This window comes from Marmota monax, unplaced genomic scaffold (genome assembly GCF_021218885.2).
Source record: "Marmota monax isolate L192 unplaced genomic scaffold, Marmota_monax_Labrador192_F-V1.1 WCK01_AAM20220418_F8-fsc00215, whole genome shotgun sequence".
Lineage (NCBI taxonomy): Eukaryota > Metazoa > Chordata > Mammalia > Rodentia > Sciuridae > Marmota > Marmota monax.
In genome coordinates, this window is record NW_026695214.1 from 3031703 (window position 1) to 3051051 (window position 19349).

Consider the following 19349-nt stretch of genomic DNA (forward strand, 5'->3'; position numbering starts at 1 on the left):
CACTACCGAGGCTCCGATTCTAAGGCCGAGGGAGTGGAGAGGTCAGAGACCCAGAAAGAGAAAGAAAGAGGCAGAGAGCGCTCAAAAGCCTGGGGCCGAGAGATGCTGAGATCCAGAGACCTTGAGCTTGGGGAAGAGAGAGACAGAGACAGAAAGAGGCAGAAGAGAAACAGAGACAGACCCTGAGAAGGAGAGAGAGCAGGGGCGAGCCGGGGGTGGTGGTGGGGTTCCCTGATAAAGACTGGAACTCTAGCCAGGCCAGGGACTGGAGGAGGCGGGAGGGGGCGTCCCGGGCCGGGGTCCCCAGAGCAGCAGGCGGGCGCAGAGGAGCAGAGCCGGGTCCTGCAGCCGCCGCGGAGCTGGGAGCGGGGCCAACCCGCCCCCCCCCCCGCCGTGATGTCAGCGGGGCCACTCTTAAAGGGGCAGGCCGCCCGCCGAGGGTCGAAGCGGGGGCTGGGGCCTGCGGGCATAGAATGGGGGGTACAGCGGCAATGATACGGGAGACAGAGAAAGCCTCAGCATCCAGTTAGACTGGGGCCCAGAAACCCAGGAACCTGCAGACCAGAAAGTATGCCAGGCCCTCAAGGGGGCCTGCGAAGCTCTGGGGCTCAATCCCCTCCAAACGCATAGACAGGCATACCACTCTGCCGGCCTGTCCCGTCCAGGGACTACATTCCCCATCAGCCCTGGCGGCCAGGGGCCGCACCTGAGGGAAGGGTCTGTCGCAGTGTCTGCTGGGAAGTGTAGTCCTTATGGACGGGCCCCTCTACTCCCCTCCTGTCCCCCAGTTACGAGTGGGTCGGGTGGGGGGGACAGGCCAGAGGACACTTCTACCTTCCTTCTGACTTACTCGCCCACTGAGCTGCAGGGTTCTGGTTGTTTTGATTTCTCCATTGTGAGGTCTCTTTCTCTAATCAAGTCTTCAGGTCTCTGTTTAGGAGGCCAACCTTTCATGTCTTTTCCCAGGACCTCCCAGGTTTGGATCTTGGTGTGTGGGTATGTGTGTGTGCGTAAGCATGTGTGTGCACGCACGCCCTTGCATGTTGCTCTGGATAGATACGTAGATGCCGTGTCTCTGTGCAAGGGATCTCTACCTTGTGCTTTGAATGGTCTAGGTATACATTTCTCATTGTGTTGAGTATCCACTTTGGTCCTCTCTAGAGCAGGCTGGCTCTCTTTCTGTGTACCCTATCTCTCGGGGGTCTTTTCTCTTCCCTCTCTCATGCTGTGGGTATCTTCTCTTTTTGGCGGGGAGACTCTTTACTTTCCCTCTCTCTGTGTGCAACCCCCCTCCCCGCCTCTGTTTGCTTCTATGTACCGTCATTGTCCCACTTCCGCATTCCCTTCATTCTCCAAGCTTACAAGAAAACATCCCAACACTTCAGCATCAGCATCCCAAATTTATTCTCCAGCAGCTGTGTCCGGGTGGGAGAGGCTAAGGGAAGAGGAGGGGGAGGTGGGGGAGGAGGGGAGAGAGTCCCAGAGAGTGGCAGGCACTGGGCAGGGGGTGAGAGGTTCCCAGTAAAACTGGAGCCATGCATGGGCAGGTGAGCAGTAGTGGGTTGGGGACAGGGGAGTCTAGAACAAAAGCTGAATCCTCCATAGATCCCAGGAATACCCGATGTGATAGGGAGGTGGCCTGGAGAATGGGAGCACAGCCTTCCTCTTAGTCTACAACTCGGGCCAAAGTGGGAGGGGCCTAGAGGATAGAGGTGGATCTAATCCGAGTCTGGACCAAGCAACCCCAAGAGACTACTGCCCCAGGGTGGGGTAAGAGAAAGAGGCATTGAACTACCAAGATGGAGTTTAGAACCCCATGGAGTTGGGATGGTAGTGTGGTTCTCGAAGCCAGTGGAAGAGCATCCAGAACGCTGGGGGTGGGGGACAATATAGGGCTCAGCAGAATCTAGAACACAGGAAGGCTCTAGAGACTCCATGGAGTTTAGAATGTCAGGAATGCTTGTGAGGAGCATCTAGAACCCATGGGAGCAGAGGCCAGAATGCTGGGGGCAGGATCTAGAATGGGGAAGTGGGCCGAGAAGTGGGGGCTGCGACTGGCGAGCGGAGGGGGCATTGAGGACACCTAGCGGCAGCAGGTGAGATTACATGACGGGCACAGGCACCGGGCTGGTGGGGCTGCGGGCATCCGGGTGTACGAAGTCCGGGTTGACGTAGGTGAAGCCCTGGAAATCCGCCTGGTCGATGCTGGCCAGGACCAGGCGGTCCGGCGGGGTCAGGGCTGGCGCCGCCCGCGTGAAGAACTTATCGAAGTTCTCGCCACTGCGGCCACACTGAGGGAAAGTAGGAAGGGCAAGTCAAGCTCTGCCGGCTCCTGGGGGGCCTGTCCCGGAATGCCATTCCCGCCTCCTCCAGAGTCTGGACACTCCCTGCATCGTCTCCGCACCCCGGTCCAGGGTGTCTCCGCAGAGGGGTCCTCTCCCCGTAAAGGAGATAAAGCTCAGGAGTGCCCCCTCCCCCACTCGGGAACCTAGGCTGGCGGCTCCGAGGACGACTGACCGGGCGTGGCCTGAAGGGAGGCGCAATCTCCAAGCGCTCCAGCCGCTCCCAGTCAATCCAGCGGAAAAAGCCGTGCGCCCGGATGGTGGGCTCCCCGTCCGGCCCGGAGCCTAGGCGCTTCCCTGGGTGCTTGGTCAGGAACTGTGGGAAGCAGAGAGAGACAGACAGACGGACAGATAGAGTCCAGGACAGGGAGGCCACAGAGGAACAGACACAGGCACCGGATCCAGAGGGAGAAGAACAGCAAGGGGAACGGAGATGGGGAGGAGGGGCAAGAAAGAAAGGGAGAGCGGAAGGGGAAGAGGGAAAACAAGTGGAACGGAATAGATGGAATCCAGACCAGGAGACCAAAGGACAGTCCGAGAAACAGAAAAAAAAAAAAAAAATCAAGGTGTGAGGGGAGCCCAGAAAGAGAGGAGTGGAGACATGGGGGGAATCCCAAAGGGGAAGGGGGAGGGGGAGGGAGAGAAGTTTGGAGACCCAGAGAAAAGGAGGAATAGAGAGTCAGAGTGAGGGAGCATGGAGAGGCAGAGGGCAGAGACCCAGAGAAGGCAGAACAAGAGATCCACAGTGTGCAGTTACGAGTGGGGAAGAGGGCAGTGGAGACCCGGGAGAGGGGGACAATGTCAAAGTGTGGACAGAGATATAGGAGGAAACACCAAGAATCACCCAGAAGGCCACCACATGCAGATGGAGGCAGAGGTATGAGACAGAGACCCAGAGCGAGTCAGAGGATGTGGAGACACCCAAGCAGGAGCGGCTGACACTTCTTGGAAACCCATGGTCAGAGAACCCCATGGTCCTCCTGCAGTAACTCCACCACCTTGGAGGAGAAGACTGAGGTCACAATCTTGGTGACTCTTCTAAGAGTCCCCCTGAACACAAAAGCTGCAGGAGTTCAGTCTACCTGACTCACCAAGTTCTGGAGACACAAGCCCTGGCCTTTCAGCACTTCCTGCCGTGAGCCAGGGAGTGGGTGCAAGAAGAGCAGCACATGGTGATTCTAACAAAACCTGTGCATTCCACCAGTTTCCAAGAAGATGGGGGTAAAGGCACTTGAGGAATGGGAGCCTTTTTAAAGACAGACCACAAAGGGGGCATGGATCATGAGTCTGAAGAAGCTGGGAGTGGGGATCCTCACCCCCTTGCAGATGGCCACAGCCTCCCGGGAAAGTGACTTGGGGTAGGTGACTGTTTGCTCCATGATGGCCTGGAACAGCTCCTCCTCATCTTCCCCATCAAAGGGTGGCTGTGGAAGTAGAGGAAATAAAGTCAGAGACCCTCCAAACTACTTTTTCCAAACCTTAATGCCCTCATCACCCACCATGAACACGACCAACGGAACCAACCACTGAACCCAACCACTCACTGCCACCAGAAAACTTCCCAGGAAGAGTAGACCAAACTCTCAAAGTTTAATTTCTCTGCAGTTTTTTTTTTTTTTTTTTTTTTGTTGTTGTTGTTGTTTGGGGGTTTTTGGTCTCACATGCCTCAGTTCAATGCAGCTCACTGTCTGGCTTTGTTTATCTGATATGTCAATCAACAGGGTGTTAAATATGTAATATGCCATTTAAATAGAAGGGAGGAATGCAGCAGGACAGACCGTAAATGCACTCTCCTGCTGAATGCACAACTCTGGGACAGGAAAGGCAACACCAAGGTGAGGGGTCTTAGTTTGGAGTCTAGGTGGTCTGTGTAGACAACTGGGGGGAGCATGTATTTGGGTAGGGAAAAAATGGCACTTTATCTTTTTAAGCTGCTAGCTGAGCATTAACATTTTCTCCAACTGTGAATGTAAGCAATAATCTCTGATAGCAGTAACTATATAACTTCATCACCAATAGAAACCACAGTATCTTATCATGAGAGTTGCAGGTACTTCAGAATATCAGTTTTCAGTCATTCCTACCTCTGGATATGTAAGATCTTCCTAAAGCTGTGTATCACTGTTAGAGCTACTACTTAATGGATTGATTAAAAACAGCATATGTTCACATCCCAATTTTTAATATTTAGACAACTGTATATATTTAATTAAGTAAGATTCAATTAAATATTAAAGTTTTGAAATCTATGTGATTGACTTTGTCATTCTATTATCTTATTTTGTGTACACGAGAACAATATTTTGAGAAGAAGCACACAGGCCTCCCCAGGCTAGTGGGGTCCCTGGCAACAAAAAAGGGAGGTGGTTACGCAGCCCCGCCTATGGTGAGACAATATTTCAGGACCCTGGACAACGCTGCCTGGGCTCAACCTCTGCCTGGCTGGGCACACCTCCTTAGACTTTTGACCTCCTTTCCACCTTGCTTTTCCTGAGATAAAGGCCACACAATGGGAGCACCCCACTGTGTTGCCTCTACAAAGCCAGCGTCTCCCCATCTTCCCCTTACCTGTCCCGCCAACATCTCATAGAGCAGAACTCCGAAGGACCACCAATCGACAGACTTCCCGTATGGCTGGTAGGCAATGATCTGGAGGGAGGCCCAAAGGCAAGGAATCATGATTTTTCTTTAAGAAGCCCAGGATTCCCCTGGCCTCGCTCTCGGGATCCCTACCCACTGCAAGTGCTGAAAGCACTTGAATTCTTCCCACTCTGAATATTTTGGCTAGAGCTCCACCCTTTGGAAAATTCATGAAACAAATTCATCTATTTAAAACATTCCTTTGCTCTCAAACAGAAAGACCACCTAAGGGCCAAGGCACAAGTTCCAGCCATCTAGAACATTTGGGTAACTGAACCTTGCCTTTGAATATCAGGAATGGGGCTAAATCTTGGAGACTAGAGAACACAGTCATCTAAGGTATTATTTTAAAAATAGATGCTCCTGTCCCTGAAGAATTCTGGCTTTGGTGAGACAGAGCGACCATCAGGAACATGTATTTCTCTAATGTTCCACAGGTGATTCTGTTACCAACCAGGTTTTGTAACCACTAATGTTATCTGGGCATTAGCATTCATCAGTTGAAAAGATCAAGGGACAACACCCCCAACACAAGCTTCTCACCAACCTAGAGAAGTTAGGGACACACAGCACCCATCTGCATGCACACCAGAACATGAACTCCAGCCCCTTCACAAAGCCAGAGCGATTCTCTGCCCACTGAGAGTACTTGAGGAAGTGCAGCTGCTCTCCAGGACTCTTAGGGGTGTGACCCTTCCCTCTGAGAGTGGCAGAAGAGCAGCCCACTGAGATCAAAGAGCCATGGCCCCTAGGTTCAATCCCCAGCACCTCAGAAACAAAACAAATCCATGTGCAAAACGCACCAGAGAGCTTTCCTCCAATGAATTCCCCAGCTGGAGTACACAGGAGAGGACAGCCTCAACGCACGCATAGTATTCTTAGGGGACAGGCCCCTGCCCACACAAAGTACCCTAGAAATAGTCTCCACTCCTTAGGATGATCCAGGCCCTACTCACTCAGCATTCCTACCAGCTGGTGCCACTGCCTTCCAACATCCACCCACCCGTGCTGCTCACGCTACCTATTTAGAGACCCAGCTCCTCCACTTAGAGTGCTCAGCCAGCAGGCCTTCCCATGCAGACCCTGGAGGGAGACCTCACCTGCTTCCAACACCCACAGGCCCCTGGGCACCACCCTCTGTGAATAATACACAGCCACACCCACCAAGGGAGGTCAGAATGTGCCCAAAGCAGCACTTTAAACTCCAAGGTTACCTCAGGGGCTATGTAGTCCGGGGTCCCGCAGAAGGTGCGGGTTGTGGTCCCAGGGAAGACGTTCTCCTTACACATGCCAAAGTCAGTGATTTTGATGTGTCCTTCAGCATCCAGCATCACGTTGTCCAGCTTCAGGTCCCTGGAGGATGAGGGGAGGAGGAGGAATTGTGGGAAGGGCTCAGTTCAGCAGGCTGTAGCCCTAATCCCTTCCCCTCGAAGGCCAGACATCCCTCCAAGGAAAGTCCTGGGGCTGACCTGTAGATGATGCCCTGATTGTGAAGGAAGAAGAGGCCAATGGCGATTTCAGCTGCATAGAACCTGCAAAGTCAGCGTGAAGTTGGAAGGTCACTGGACCCAGCCCTACCACCCTCCCCTCCCTTCTTTCTTAGCTGAGACTCACGCTGCATGGGGCTCCTTAAACTTGCCCAACTGCTGAATGTGGTACATCAAGTCACCCCCGGTGACATACTCCATCACGAAATACAGGCGGTCCTGGGGAGGAGTGGGCAGGGCTTAGAGGCAGGGACACAAACATCTGGGATAGGAAAAGCCCTTTGCTCCCCACTCAGGGCAAACATAGAGGGCTCTGGATCCACCCAGCCAGAAATCCAGAGCAAGTGGCCACCCCAACAAGAAGGGCCCTAAGTTTCTAATCCCGCCTCCTCACAATCTGCATGGCCCAGTCCTATCTGGTGCCAGCTGTCCCAGAATTGAACACTAAGGCTCACACACGGGACTGAAATTCAGGCACACCAAAACCTCTTTCCACATCCAGCCACCCACATGTGTAATTCTGGCTACCTATGACCAAAGGTGGTCAGGCTTCACCTGTACTTGTTTTTTAATCCAGGAAGCTGGTCATACCTCCCCAAACCCTGAAAGTCAAACCCCTTGCTCCATGCCGTAGTCTCAGGGAATTACCCGTTTCTGACCTATCCTTCATTTAGAACACACCTACTCCTGTGCTCAAAGATCCAGAGAGCTGGCTACATGTGCTCAGAACCAAGCTTGCCAGGGGCACAGGTATCCTGGCCGCGCCCACTCTGGATCCCATCCCCTGGCCACCCTCCAAGCATGGCATCCATTCCAAGCATGCCCAGGAGTCCACCGTCTGGCCATGCCCACTCAAGAATGAGTAAGTTTCCTTTTCCTTGCCCTAAACTCAGAATCCCAAAGCAGACAGCAAATCCATCCAAAGGGGGGAGAGGCAAGGTCTCTGGGCCAGACTCTGTCCCCTCCCTCCTCACCGGGGTCTGGAAGGTGGAGTGGAGCTGGGTGAGGAAGTGGGGCCGGCCGCCAGGACCTCGGCCCCCCAGTGCCAGCACGCGTTTCTCCACCAGAGTACAGTCCACGTCATCGTCCTGCACGATCACGTCCTTTTTCAGGATCTTTATGGCATAGAGCTCGTCAGAGCCCCTGCGCTCAGCCAGCATCACCTACAGACAGTGATCCAGAAAGGGCAGTCCATTTGGGGAACTCAGGGGTGCAGGACCTTGCCCCATCTCCTAGCAGAGACACAGAGAATGGGGTCCCAGGTACCTTCCCCTTTCCTAAGTGGTGGTCCCCTGACTTTGCTCCCATGCCCTTGAGGAAATGTCCATACCTTTGTACCTCTTCCCTCCAGGAACCCAAGCAACCCCACCAAAATCCATTTGGGAACATGGGAGCCCCATCTCTCCCCACCCCTGCTTCTCACCTAAGGATCAGAAATCCAGCCTCCCCACAGACATCCTCCCCTTCCCCCAGAACCCCAGAAATCCAACCTTCCCAAAACTGCCTTTTCCTAGGACCATGAGGAAGCTGAAGTCAGAGATGTGCAGACGTCCTTGGCCGGCCCCAAAGAAGCAGCGTTTGGGGTCTGTGGGACTAGGGGATGGGGATGGGATGGGAGAGGAAGAGGGGCCCATCCGCACTCTCTGCGAGAAAAGGGAGAATGAGGTCCGGAGGTAGTCAAACCCAGACAGGGGTAGGAAGAGGCCCCTGAGAGGCCAGAATGAGAGGGTGGGGAGAGATAAAGACAGGAAAGGGTGCCACTCCTCCCACCCTGCGCTTGGCCGAGGAGCTTTCTCTGACTCCCCCACATCCCGAGCGCTTGATTTATTGTTTAACTAACACTTACGCCACCTCTGGGAAACCTTGCCGTCATCCCCATTTTACAGAAGAAGAAACCAGGGAGAAGAGGTTAAGCAATCTGCCCAGAGTCAGAGAGGGCAGGAACCTGGCCAGCCATCGGGCCCACGCTGTTCATCTCTGTGATCTTGCTGCTCTCAGCCTCTCAGCCTGAATCCCTTAGACAAGGGGCCCCACTCCTGAGAATCTGCATTTCTAACAGGTCCCAGGAGGCCCTGCATGCTGCTGGCCTGGAGACCACCTGGGCTCTGAGCTGCCAGAGCTTCTGCACCTCCTCCTGCCCCTGCCTCCAGGAGGGTCCCCTAGTGAATGGCTGCCTCGGCTTCTACACTGTCCCTGTCTGTCGCGCGGCTCTTTCTAATGCACTCTCTGCTCGGCAGGCAGAGGGACCAATTTAAAAATAAATAAACCAGGTCATGTCTCCCCTATGCTTCCAACCTTCTAACGGCTTCTCCCTGCATTAGGGTTTCATTCCATGTGGCTTCACGGGTCCCTCCTCCTTCATGTTCAGCCACCCCGGCCTCAGATGCACTGTCCTCCCTCCCCCACAAGGATGCCCCGCCCAGTCTTCCTTCCGCTCCCCTGTCCTCCTAGCTCTCTCTCAAGCATCCTTTGGACCTTGGCTCAGGCCTTCGGAGGCTTCTGCAGATTGCTTTAAAGGGGTCAGTTGCCTCTCATGGTCTCTGCTACTGTGGACAGCTCCTTCATAGCCCTGGTCATTTGCCTCTCTCTGCGTGCCTATCTGCTCACACCATGGGCCAGCCCCCTGCGGCAGGGGTCTGTTTTGTTCTCCAAGATGCAGTGGCAGTTCCTGGGGCATAGCTGCAGCTGCACAAGGTGTAGTCTTGTGCAGAAGCGCAGTCTGACCTCCTGGATTCGGACTGCCACTGCTGAGAAATCTCCATAGCTTCCCTAGGATACTGGGATAACAGGAGTGACCGCCAGGGCAGCTACTAAGAGCAGGTGTATTCACATATGCAAAGCACCCAGAAGGTGCCTAAAGTGTGAGAAAGGCTGCTGTGTTTGCCATGGCCCAGATACCCACAGGACACCCAGCCTCCTTAGGGGCTGGCGCCTGTGGAAATGCATTGGTAATATTAATCCCTGCCCATCACTGAGTGGCAAAGGATACCACAGGCACATCTGCCTTATCAGTGGTATTTATGGACTACAGAATTAATAAAATCCAAAGGTAGAATTCAAAGAAAATTGTACACACTATACATGCATACATTTTATTTTGTTTTGCTTCGTGTCCCTAATCTCTAATTTTCTAAGGAAACTATTAACGCCCAAAAGGCTAAGAGAGCAAGATTAGATAACAGGTTCTAGACTTGGGTACTTCAGGACAAATCACCCCAAGCCACACCTCCCTCCACTGTCACTCATGACCTCTCTACTTCAGGCATATGCCATCTCCAACTTCCTGCCACCAGGCCTCTGCCCACTATTCGCCAGGTGTCTGCAGACCACACCTTCTCAGCTGAAGGCACAGGCAGGTGTTATGCATACCCATACCACCATGCGGCTGCTGAAGGACTCTGGGAAAAAGGCTCTGCCTCTCTGGGCATGGATTTCCTCCCTCTGTTCTTCCTTCAATGCAGCCAGTGCTCAAATTTCACAACGCAAAAGAGCCAGTGGAGGAATGTGCTTAGTACACAGATAGTCTCACTTAGTAGGTCTGCAAAGAGGTGAGAAACATGCTTTTTGAAGCAAATGCTCCTCTAATTCTGATGCGGGTGACCACAAACACAACCAGAACCCTGGTGGGAGCTGCTCTAAGAGTCCAGGAAGGATTAGCCGTGCTGCTGCTGTTGAATCCCACTTGTCCTGCAGCTATCACCTAAGTGCCGCTTCTTCTGGGAAGCCTCTGGGCCAGGTGTTGGGCTCCTACCACAGCCTGTGGCCACCCACTCCCACCCCCTGCTAACAACCCCTGAGAGCCCCTCTGTCCTCGTGATTTGTGCAGCAGCCTGGGCAGTGTGAAGCTTCCCCAGCAGTTCCCATCCCCTTGCTTGGTTACAAGATCTGGCGAGAGGGTGCTGAGCGGACGGAGGCCTTGGGAGCCAGAGGCCCAGTGCACTTACTGATCCTCAGCTACAGCCCAAGTCTAGCAGTCTTCTTCCTGCTTCCACCTTGCCTTCTGCGGCCTGCATGCTACACCAGGGCAGTCACCTGTTACAACCTCAGTTGGCTCAGCTCAGCCCTCTCTGGCTGCTCCATGCCTTCCCCCTCACCAGGGCCATCCTGGAGAGATGAGCATCCCTTCCCTCTCAGCTCCACCTCCTCCCCCCTCCTCTGCTCAGGCTTCACTGTCCAGGCATCCTGACCTGCTCTGGCCTCAGGACCCTTACATGTGCCCATCCCTCTGCCTGGGAGGCCCTTCTCCCAGGGGTCCCTGAGGCTCACTCCCTCACTTCCTCTTGGTCTTTGCCTGAGAGCCACTTTCCCGGGGAAGCCCTCTGCCTACTGAGAACCTCCCCAGCAGCATTCCCTGCCCTCCCTAATGCTCATATTCCTTCTTTTCACTTGTCACCTGTCACCTTTTACACATGACCATGTACTTATTTATTTGGGTTCATATCTTCCCCCCAGTGAAAGCCCCAGGAGGGGAGGACTTTTTCTGTCTTGTGCAGAACCAGGCTTTGCACATGGAGATGCTCCACAAAATGTTCTCTGACACAGGAGCCGGAGAGAGAGCCTGCCTGCCCCTCCAGGCTCTGGGGAGCTGCCCCCACTCTCCAGGCTGTGCCCCCTCCCCAGGGCCTGAGCCACCTCCATTTTCAAACACACATCCCCTTGTCCTGGCCATCTCAGGCTGCCTCCTTGTCAGAGAACCACCTGCTTCTAATTCAGGACAGGGCCTGGCGCATGCCATGCCTCAGGAACTACTGCTCTGGGACTGGGTGAGCAAAGGCAAAGGCGGAGGGCCCCAGCCACTGAAAGATGGAAAACCCGAGGGCCAGGTCAGACCTCAGTGCCTCAGGAAAGCCCTCCTGGCCACCCACCCACAGGCTGGCTCATGGCCTCTTCCAGGCCTCTCCAGTACCCCCAGCCATCTCTAATTTAGCACACCTTCCTTTATTTAAGTATCTGTGACAAGTCTCTGCCTGAGGACACTGGGATTATTCTGCAATCACTGCATGTACCTGGCACAAAGTATGTGCTCAACCTATGTGTGCAGAACTGAAGGTGGAGATCAGGGGAAGGAGGGGTAGGTAGAAAGAGGGAGAGGAAAAGCAGGTCTCATTCAGAGCCCAGCTATACTCACCTCATACAACTCCAAGGGGTAGTTACAGGCCTAGGGGAGAAGAAAGCAGAGTCAGGGCCCCAAGACAGCAGGTGATTGCCCAAGACTGGGGACCAGGGCCCCTGATACCCATAAGTTGTGGGGATGAAGAACTACAATTTCCATCAGGCCCTGGGGCTAGAGCCCCCCAGAAGGGCAGAAGAAGGAGCCCCCAGTGTCTTCTGGGAATTGTAGTCCCAGGACTAGAGGGCAACCAGTGGGAAGAGGGCAAGGCCAGCTCTGAGCTGGGGGAGGCTGGGCTGTGCTCCCCTGGGGAAGCCGTCCAGGTACCTCGAACTTCTGGAGGAGGCTGCAGTTGTCAGCATCGGCCACCGGCACATTGTAATATTCGCCCTCCTCCTGGTTCAGTAACTTGTACCTGACATACAGACGGAGACCAGGGCCGGGCAGGGGTAGGGGAAGCAGGGCACCCATGGGAGAGGCAGAGACAACCAAAGGGAGGAAAGAGACACAGAGCGACAGACACAGAGATGGAGAGAAAGAGTGAGATAAGGAGGGGGGAGAGGGAGGGTAGGGGAGAGGGGAAAGAGAAGAGGAGGAGGAGGAGGAGGAGGAGGAGGAGGGGGAGAGAGGAGGGAAAGAGAGGAGGAGAAAAGAGAGGAGGAGGAGGAGGGAGAGTGCTTCGAGGTGGAGGGGATGACGGTGGTCTGGAGGAGAGACCACACATGGATGGAGAAGGTGATCCTGAGTGTGCCCGGCCCTAGCCCTCCTCCTCACCAGCCATCCACGGGTGCCTTCAGCAGTTCGGAGACACCAAAGGACATGGCCCCCATGAAGTCGTTGCGGGAAGTCCGGTCCCAGTCCCACACTTCCACGCTGAGCCTGCGCTCCACATCCCCCGGCTTCAGGTTGCTGCGGCAGGAGAGGGGCAGGGTGGGGGGTGGCCATTTCCTACCCATGCAGCCACCTCCGCCCTTTACAAGGGAGTCTCTCCACCCTGGCTGGTGGGGCCCACATAAACCTCCAGGACTCGCAGTAGCTGTCCCTCCCTGCTGACCTCTAGGCCCTTTCCCATCCCTGTCTCTTGGTCTCTCCCTCCCTGAGTCTCTGTCCTGTCTTTATGGCTTCTCTTGGTGCCCTGCCACTCCCCCCACCCTCCCTCCCTGTCCTGTCTTTGGACTCACACCTCTTCTCCTGAGACCTCTTTCTCTCTCTGGGTCTGTGCCTCCCCTGGTCTTTTCTTCCTAGTGACCGCCTCTGGCTGTTCCTTTCTCTCCTGAATCCTTTCCTCTTTGTCTCCTCTAGACTCTCTGGATCTCCTTTGTCTCTAGGTCTGCCTCTTTCTCTGGTCCCCTCCCCACCTGTCCCAACCACCTCTTGAGTATCTGTGAGTCTCTCTGTCTGTCCTCCAATCTGTCTCTTGATGGTGCTCTCTCTTCTCTGTGGCTGTCTCTAAACTTGAGGGCTTTTCTCAGCTTCTGTATCTCCATTCCCCTCCCTCAATCATTCCATTCCTTTGTCCTACCACCTTCTTTTGCCCCTGCTTGGGAGAGTCTCTCTATCCTAATACTTCTCTCAGCTTCTCTCTGGGGTTTTCTGGCCACCAGGACCCTTAGATCATCATCTGCCAGTCATCATAGCCTCCCCAGCATCCCAGCTCACAATACAAAGGTCTCATTCCACACAGGGTTTAGCGTGGCTTTCACTGTCCGCGTCTTCTGTTTTGTCAGGTTCCGAGGGTCTGGGATGAGCTTCAGTTTCACATAAGGATCAGACAGACCGTTGGGGTCCATAGGAATGAGGTTACGGGCCTCACCAACTGAAGCACAAATGGGGGGAGGGGGTCACTTGTGTTCGAGGCCCAGGAAGAGGCTCCTAGCCCTCTTCAGTCCAATCAAGAACCCCAAGCTCCTGGGCTGTAGCCTAGCACACGTGAGGCACTGGGTTCTATCCTCAGCACCACATAAAAACAAATAAAATAAAGGCATGTTGTCCATCTACAACTACATTAAAAAAAAAAAAAGAACTCGGAACCCCGACTTTTCTCACATCCCTCACCTGCCAGAAGCCCAGGCAACCAGGCTCTTTCCTCAACCATTCATCCAGAAATCGGACCCCAGGTCCTCCCACATCCAGCCCTTTCAAGGGTTCTGATCCCTAGAAGTTGCAAGAGCCAAGGCAGGAAGCGGGGGGCCAAGCTGGAAGGGAATGGCTGAGCCAGGCGCGCGGGTGGGCGTGGCCTCACTGTTGTGGGCGTGACCTCACGGTTGAGGGCGTGGCTGCAGTGCTGTGGACGTGGGCCAGCACGGTGGGGCTCGGTCACAGCCTCACGTCTGGGAGGGAGTGGGGCCTCACCAGTCACGTGGATCTCGTCGGCCGTCGGGGCCCGGATTTCTAGCTGTAGGCGCCCACGGCGCTCAGTGTGGTCCACCCCACACAGCGAGGGCACGCTCCGCACACAGCGCCGGTGCACGTTCATCTCGCAGCCTGGCGGGATAAAAGTGGGGGTAGCGCAAGCCCATCCCAGGTCCCACACCGCACCTGGCATTTCCCCAGCCCTGACCCTGGCTTTGAAGGGGCCCGGACGCGAGCAGTCAGCAGCGGGCACTCACAGGAGCACTTCATGCCCTGGTGCACCAGTCCGTAGAGCAGGGAGCCGCAGTGGTCGCAGAAGGTGGGACTGCTGTAGCTGTGCAGGCGGAACTTGTGCTTGTTCCGGGGGTCCTGGGCGGAGGAGAGTCGCTTAGGGGGGCTTAGGGGTGGGGAGGGCCCCCCAGCAAGAGGAGGATTTTTATCTCCTTTTGCCTTGTTCTCTGCCTGCCATCTACTCACTGGGGCTACAAATATTCACCAGGCGCCTACTGTGCGCCAGGCACTGTTCTGGTTAACAGGACTCAGCATTGAACAAAAAAAAAAGCTCTCTGCTACCTGGAGTTTGCTTCCTAGTGGAAGAAGGCAGAGTATAAACACGGTAAATAAAATAAGTAGTGTGGTGGACAGTAATAGATGCTCTAGGAAAAAAAAAAACCAGCAGGGATAAAGACTGCCGGAATTTGGGGGGGCTGAAATTTGAAGAGGAGTGGTCAAAGGAGCCCTACTAACAAAATGGCAGCTGGGCAGAACTTGAAGGTGGGGACTTCTAACATTTTTGGAGAACTTGTGGGCTGCCCTGAACCCCAGGATCCTTTCCTGATAGCCTTAGTGTCTGCTCTCTGGGTGGACTGTGTTCTTCCAGACTCAATGGGATAGGGGTGGTGACCCCTCAGTTATGGCAGGCACCCAGGAGACCTGAATGAACTAGCATAGAACACCCAGCAGGACTCTGGATGTCAGGTGTGCTCAATGTCATGGTTCTGGCCGTAGTTATCGGTGTGGTTATTACTAGTGACGTTGCTGCCAGTCCTGTGTAGTCCTGAGTTTAAATGAGAGCTTGTGACTGTGCAAAGCCATTCCCAGTCTTGAGCCTCAGCATCCTCCTCTGTCTAATGGAAGTAAGCAATTCACAGCTTGAAGCAATGCTAACTTTTCAGAGTCATTTCCACAGGAATTTAGAACACCTACGCCGCATCTCCTACCAGCCCCCCAAACTTCTACCCCTAGGACAATGTTTGGTTGTTAAATAACTTGATATTTCTCTTTTTCTAGGAATTCATTGAAAGAATTGTCATAGGGAAAAATTTACAACAGTCTTGGCCTTTATTTTAGCAAGGTTTCTATTTTGAATATATATATATTTGGGTTGGGGGAGGGAGTTGGAAATGGCCATGATCTCCTTCAAGGTTCTGGGCCTCTAACTCCAAAGGTTCTTGCCACCCTAAATAAGATGCCTGTGCCAGGGTGTGTGCTGGGTGGGGTAGGGACAGTTCTCAGCAGGGTGCCTGACACAAGCTATCCACTGACAGAAGCTTTTAGTCTCACAGTGAAGGTCCTTGCTAAAAGAAATCAGCACAGAGCCTCCGGTTAGGCAGATCCAGGTCTGAGTCTTGGTCTGAGTCATTACCTGGCCCTGGGCCTCCCCACGACCAGCCCTTTTAGGACCTTAGGTTCCCTACTGTAAAATGGGGGCCATGAGCCCTTCCTGAAAAGGATTCATGAGGACCAAGTGAAATCATGCTTCCAAGCCCTTGGCATTTCTAAAGCCTTGATCCGTTTACTTACAACAAGATCAAAAGCATTAAGAAGCACACAGAGAGAGAGAGAGAGGGGAGCAGAAGAAAGACTTCCTCCTCACTGTTCATCCTGTTTCCTCTCTGATGATAACACTTTCAGCAATGATAATAATAAATAATATTTTGGTTCTAGGTTCCAGATACCATCCATGAGTATCTGACTCACTGAAACCTCAGAATTATTCCATAGTGGACACAATTAACACCCCCACCTTACAGATCAGGAACTTGAGATCAAGTGGTAAGTTCCTTGAGGAAGGCTGCAGAACCAGAATGTGGCAGGGCTATGATCCCCTGCTCGGACGGGGACAGAACACTTCAGCTAACCTTACTGGCTGTGGAGATTCAGTTCTACTCCATGTCCAGAGACCTCGGTGTGTGCACAGGATGAGCACTGCACAGACCGAGCCAGGGCTGGTGGAGGTGGGCAGGTGGCCAGAACACACAGGCGTGTGGGCTGCGGCGTTCTATGAGGTCTCACCGCTATGTACTTCAACAGCCTGACCAGCTGGCCAACTGTCTCCCAGGCTTCTGTGGATCTTTCTCTCTTTGCCTATCGTCTAATCACAGAGCGGTCACCCACCTGTGTCACACCCTGCACGTGTCAACCCACCGGCTTCAGGGAACTGTCAACACAAGCCAGGGACATCTGTCTAGATTTGTGCTGTCCCACTCAGTAGCCACTAACCACATGTAGCTCTTTAAGTTTAAGTCAGTCGGAATGAAATGGAATGGAGACCCCTGCCCCTCAGTGGAAGCAGCCCTATTTCATGTGCTCACTAGTGCACGTGGCTGACGGCCACCTGATAGCAAACAGGACACTTCTGTCATTGAAGAGCTCTACTAGCCAAGGCTAGGTCATCAGCCCTGTTTTACAGAAGAGGAAACTGAGGCTCAGAGAGGAAGTGGAGGGGCTGGGAGGGGCATCCAGAGTTGACAGTTGTTGTCAGCCCCTGAGAGGGAGAGGGGCAGGGTGGGAGGCTGTGTGGACCGGAGTGTGTGCACGTGTGCAACTGCACTGGGCACGTGTGGGTGTGTGTCGCAGGGTCTCTGGGCCGCCCTCTCTCAGCATCACTAAAGGTCCAGGATCCACCATTTCCTATTTTAGCTTCTCTCAGTACCTGCGTGTCTGCCTCTGATTCTCGGCCTGTCTCTCTGTGTCCAGAACTACCCGGCTCCCCTCTATTGCTTTCTCTGTTCCATTTCTCTTTCTCTTTCTGAATCAATCTCTTGTGACTTTCTTTTCCTGTATCTCTGTCCCTTTTTCTATCTTATCTCAAGGTATCAAGGTCCAAATTGACCTCTCTGTTCCTCAGGCCTCATTTTCTTAAATCCCCCTACCTCTGGATTGTAGCCTACCCCCTCCAGTGCTGCTCTTTGGTTTCTTCACCCCTGCCTCCTCTCTGTCCCCCACCTGTGTCCCTGGCCTGTCCCAGGCCCCCTCACATTCCCCCTTTCCAGGCCAAGGGCAAAGAATCTGGGCCAGACTAGCTCCCCCTATCTCTTCAGCCCCCCTCCCCTACCAGCCTTAAAAATAGCAGGAGAAATTGGGACGGACGCCGAGGGGGTGAGGGCGGGGGTGCGGCTTGAGGAGGAAGAACCAGGTGTCCGGACACTCACATCCGTCTGGGGGCCCTTCCCAGCGCCTGGACACTCGAAGGTCACAAATTCGTGGCATCGTCGATGAACCACAAAGCTGCAGACTGAAGGTGAAAATCATAGAGACACAGAGGCAAGGAGAGATGGGAAGATCCAGAGAGACCCCCGATAGTCACAAAATTGGAAAGAGACTCAAAATTCTGACAGAGACAACCACACAGAGAAGATTCCAGCGTACAGAGTCCAACAGATAGAAAATCAGAAGAGAGACCCTGGGCCGGGGGAGGGGGAACCAAGAATGTTCTCAGAGATGCAGAGAATCAGACTCAGAGCACAGAGCCCCCAGTGTGCAACCACAGCCCAAGGGAGACAGGGAGAAAGAAAGCAGCCTTCCACGGACCCACAGACCCCAGCCCACAGATGCAGATAAGAAAGCCAGGAGAGAGGCAGACAGATTTAAGGAGAGAAAACACAGAAATATCCTCAGACACAGCGGAGAGTGGCAACTTGGGCAGAAGTGAGTCTGGGGGCGCTGCTCCGGCCCGCCCCCCACCCTGACTCACTCTGTTCTCAGCAGTGGCAGCTGGTGCTTTAGGACTCGCCCCCCTTTCCGCCCCCCAGAACTGCCGGCCGGCTGGGCCCCCACCCGCCCATCCTTGACCCCACCCGGCCTGCCCCTGCCTAGAATGGCGTTGTCATGGTGATGGCTGCCTGGGTGGGGGGGCTCTGACTTTGCATCTCCAGCCCCTTCCCCCTTCAGCTCCCCTTTTCCAAATCTCCCTGTTCCCATGGCAACAGATTCTCCAAATATCTGTCCCCACCTGGAGCCGGCCGAGGGAGGGGCCCCCAGCACCACCTCCGCGGTGGCCCTGCCATCAGAACTCCCTCCCCACCACAGGCTGTGTCTCTGCCACACCCCCCGCCCCGGGCTCCCCCGCGCCTCTCTGGGGACCAGAGAACACGTGTGTCAGCAGCCTCAGCTGAGAAACCCCAGCCTCCACCCTCGGGGGTCCCAGCAGTCCAGGTCCCGGCTCTTACCTTGGCACTGCAGGCCCTGTTTTCCAATTCCCCTGGAAGAGCAAGGACCTGAGGTCAGCGCAGGGAAGGGTGGACCCTCCCACCTCTGAGAGCCATTGGAAGTCTGAGGTCTTGGCCTCCGACCTGCAGTTCTGGGCCCAGGTAGCTGAGCCCCAGCCAGAAATTCTGGTCCAGCCCCTCTTCCTTCAGACCCTGGATTCCAGCCCCCGCCCCTCCTCGCTCAGACCCAGGGGTCCGGACCCTAGGTTCCCACCCTCCTGGAACCCAGGAGTCGGGGCTGCAGCCCCTCTGTGCTCCTCCCTCGGAGGTCTGTGTGACACAAGTCTACACCTCCAGTCCCCTCCTCTCTCGGCCCCCAGCCCCTTCCCTCACCAGATGAAGTCGGTACAGTGGCTGCAGAAGGTTGGCTGCTTGAAGAAGCGAGCGGTGAACTTGTGGCTCTTGACTTCGTGGACAACCTTCTGCCTCAGGGCCCCCTTTCTGCAAAACAGGGGTCGGGGTCCCCCCTCTGGATCGCCTCCGCCGGGGCCCAGACCCGCCATGGCCCCAGGAATGCAGCAGGGACCAGGACCCTGCCTTTCTGGGGAAACAGGTGTACTGGAGAGGAGCGGGGACTCGGGAGATCCCGAGGTGGGCAGGAGAGGGGCGAGGCACCGCCAGGTGCGCAGCGCCGGCAGGAGCGGCACCCCCGCCGGCCCCGCCTGGGGCAGCGGGCGGGTGCGAGAGAGCAGAGCCCGGGCGCCGAGGAGCCGGAGGCACGGGCGGCGGCGGGAGCTTGGGCTCGGCACCTGCTGAAATGTGGGAGCCCCGGGTGGGGGGAGGCGTTGCCATGGCGACCGAGGGGCGGGGTTTCTGCTTAAAGGCGCCCCCCTCCCTGAGACATGGGTCGAATGCCCTCCCTCTCCCCTACACGTGCACACACCCACTCCGCGAATTGGCTGCGGGGAGAGGGCATTCTCTAAGCCTT

At 55.0% G+C, this 19349-nt stretch overlaps 1 protein-coding gene across 1 annotated transcript; it reads right to left on the minus strand.

Moving 5' to 3' along the window:
- Positions 1-1387: 1387 nt before the first annotated feature.
- Prkcg (protein kinase C gamma) lies at positions 1388-19066 on the minus strand. Its single transcript, XM_046431161.2, has 18 exons — positions 18755-19066; positions 18383-18414; positions 17366-17448; positions 14189-14300; positions 13932-14063; positions 13239-13395; positions 12354-12488; positions 11907-11994; positions 11598-11627; positions 7960-8112; positions 7444-7632; positions 6597-6688; positions 6452-6514; positions 6197-6335; positions 4911-4991; positions 3659-3766; positions 2518-2658; positions 1388-2291 (listed from the first exon to the last, which is right to left on the minus strand). The coding sequence occupies exons 1-18, from the start codon at positions 18922-18924 to the stop codon at positions 2103-2105; spliced, it is 2094 nt and encodes a 697-aa protein (XP_046287117.1). The 5' UTR covers positions 18925-19066; the 3' UTR covers positions 1388-2102.
- Between the last annotated feature and the right edge of the window lie 283 nt (positions 19067-19349).

Excerpts from the sequence above, each read along its gene's own strand:
- Prkcg (XM_046431161.2), bottom strand. The coding sequence starts at position 18,924 with ATGGCGGGTCTGGGCCCCGGCGGAGGCGATCCAGAGGGGGGACCCCGA. Across the intron at positions 6,515-6,596 it reads TTTAAGGAGCCCCATGCAGC|GTTCTATGCAGCTGAAATCG; the intron begins GTGAGTCTCAGC and ends CTGACTTTGCAG. Across the intron at positions 4,992-6,196 it reads CGGACTACATAGCCCCTGAG|ATCATTGCCTACCAGCCATA; the intron begins GTAACCTTGGAG and ends GCCTCCCTCCAG.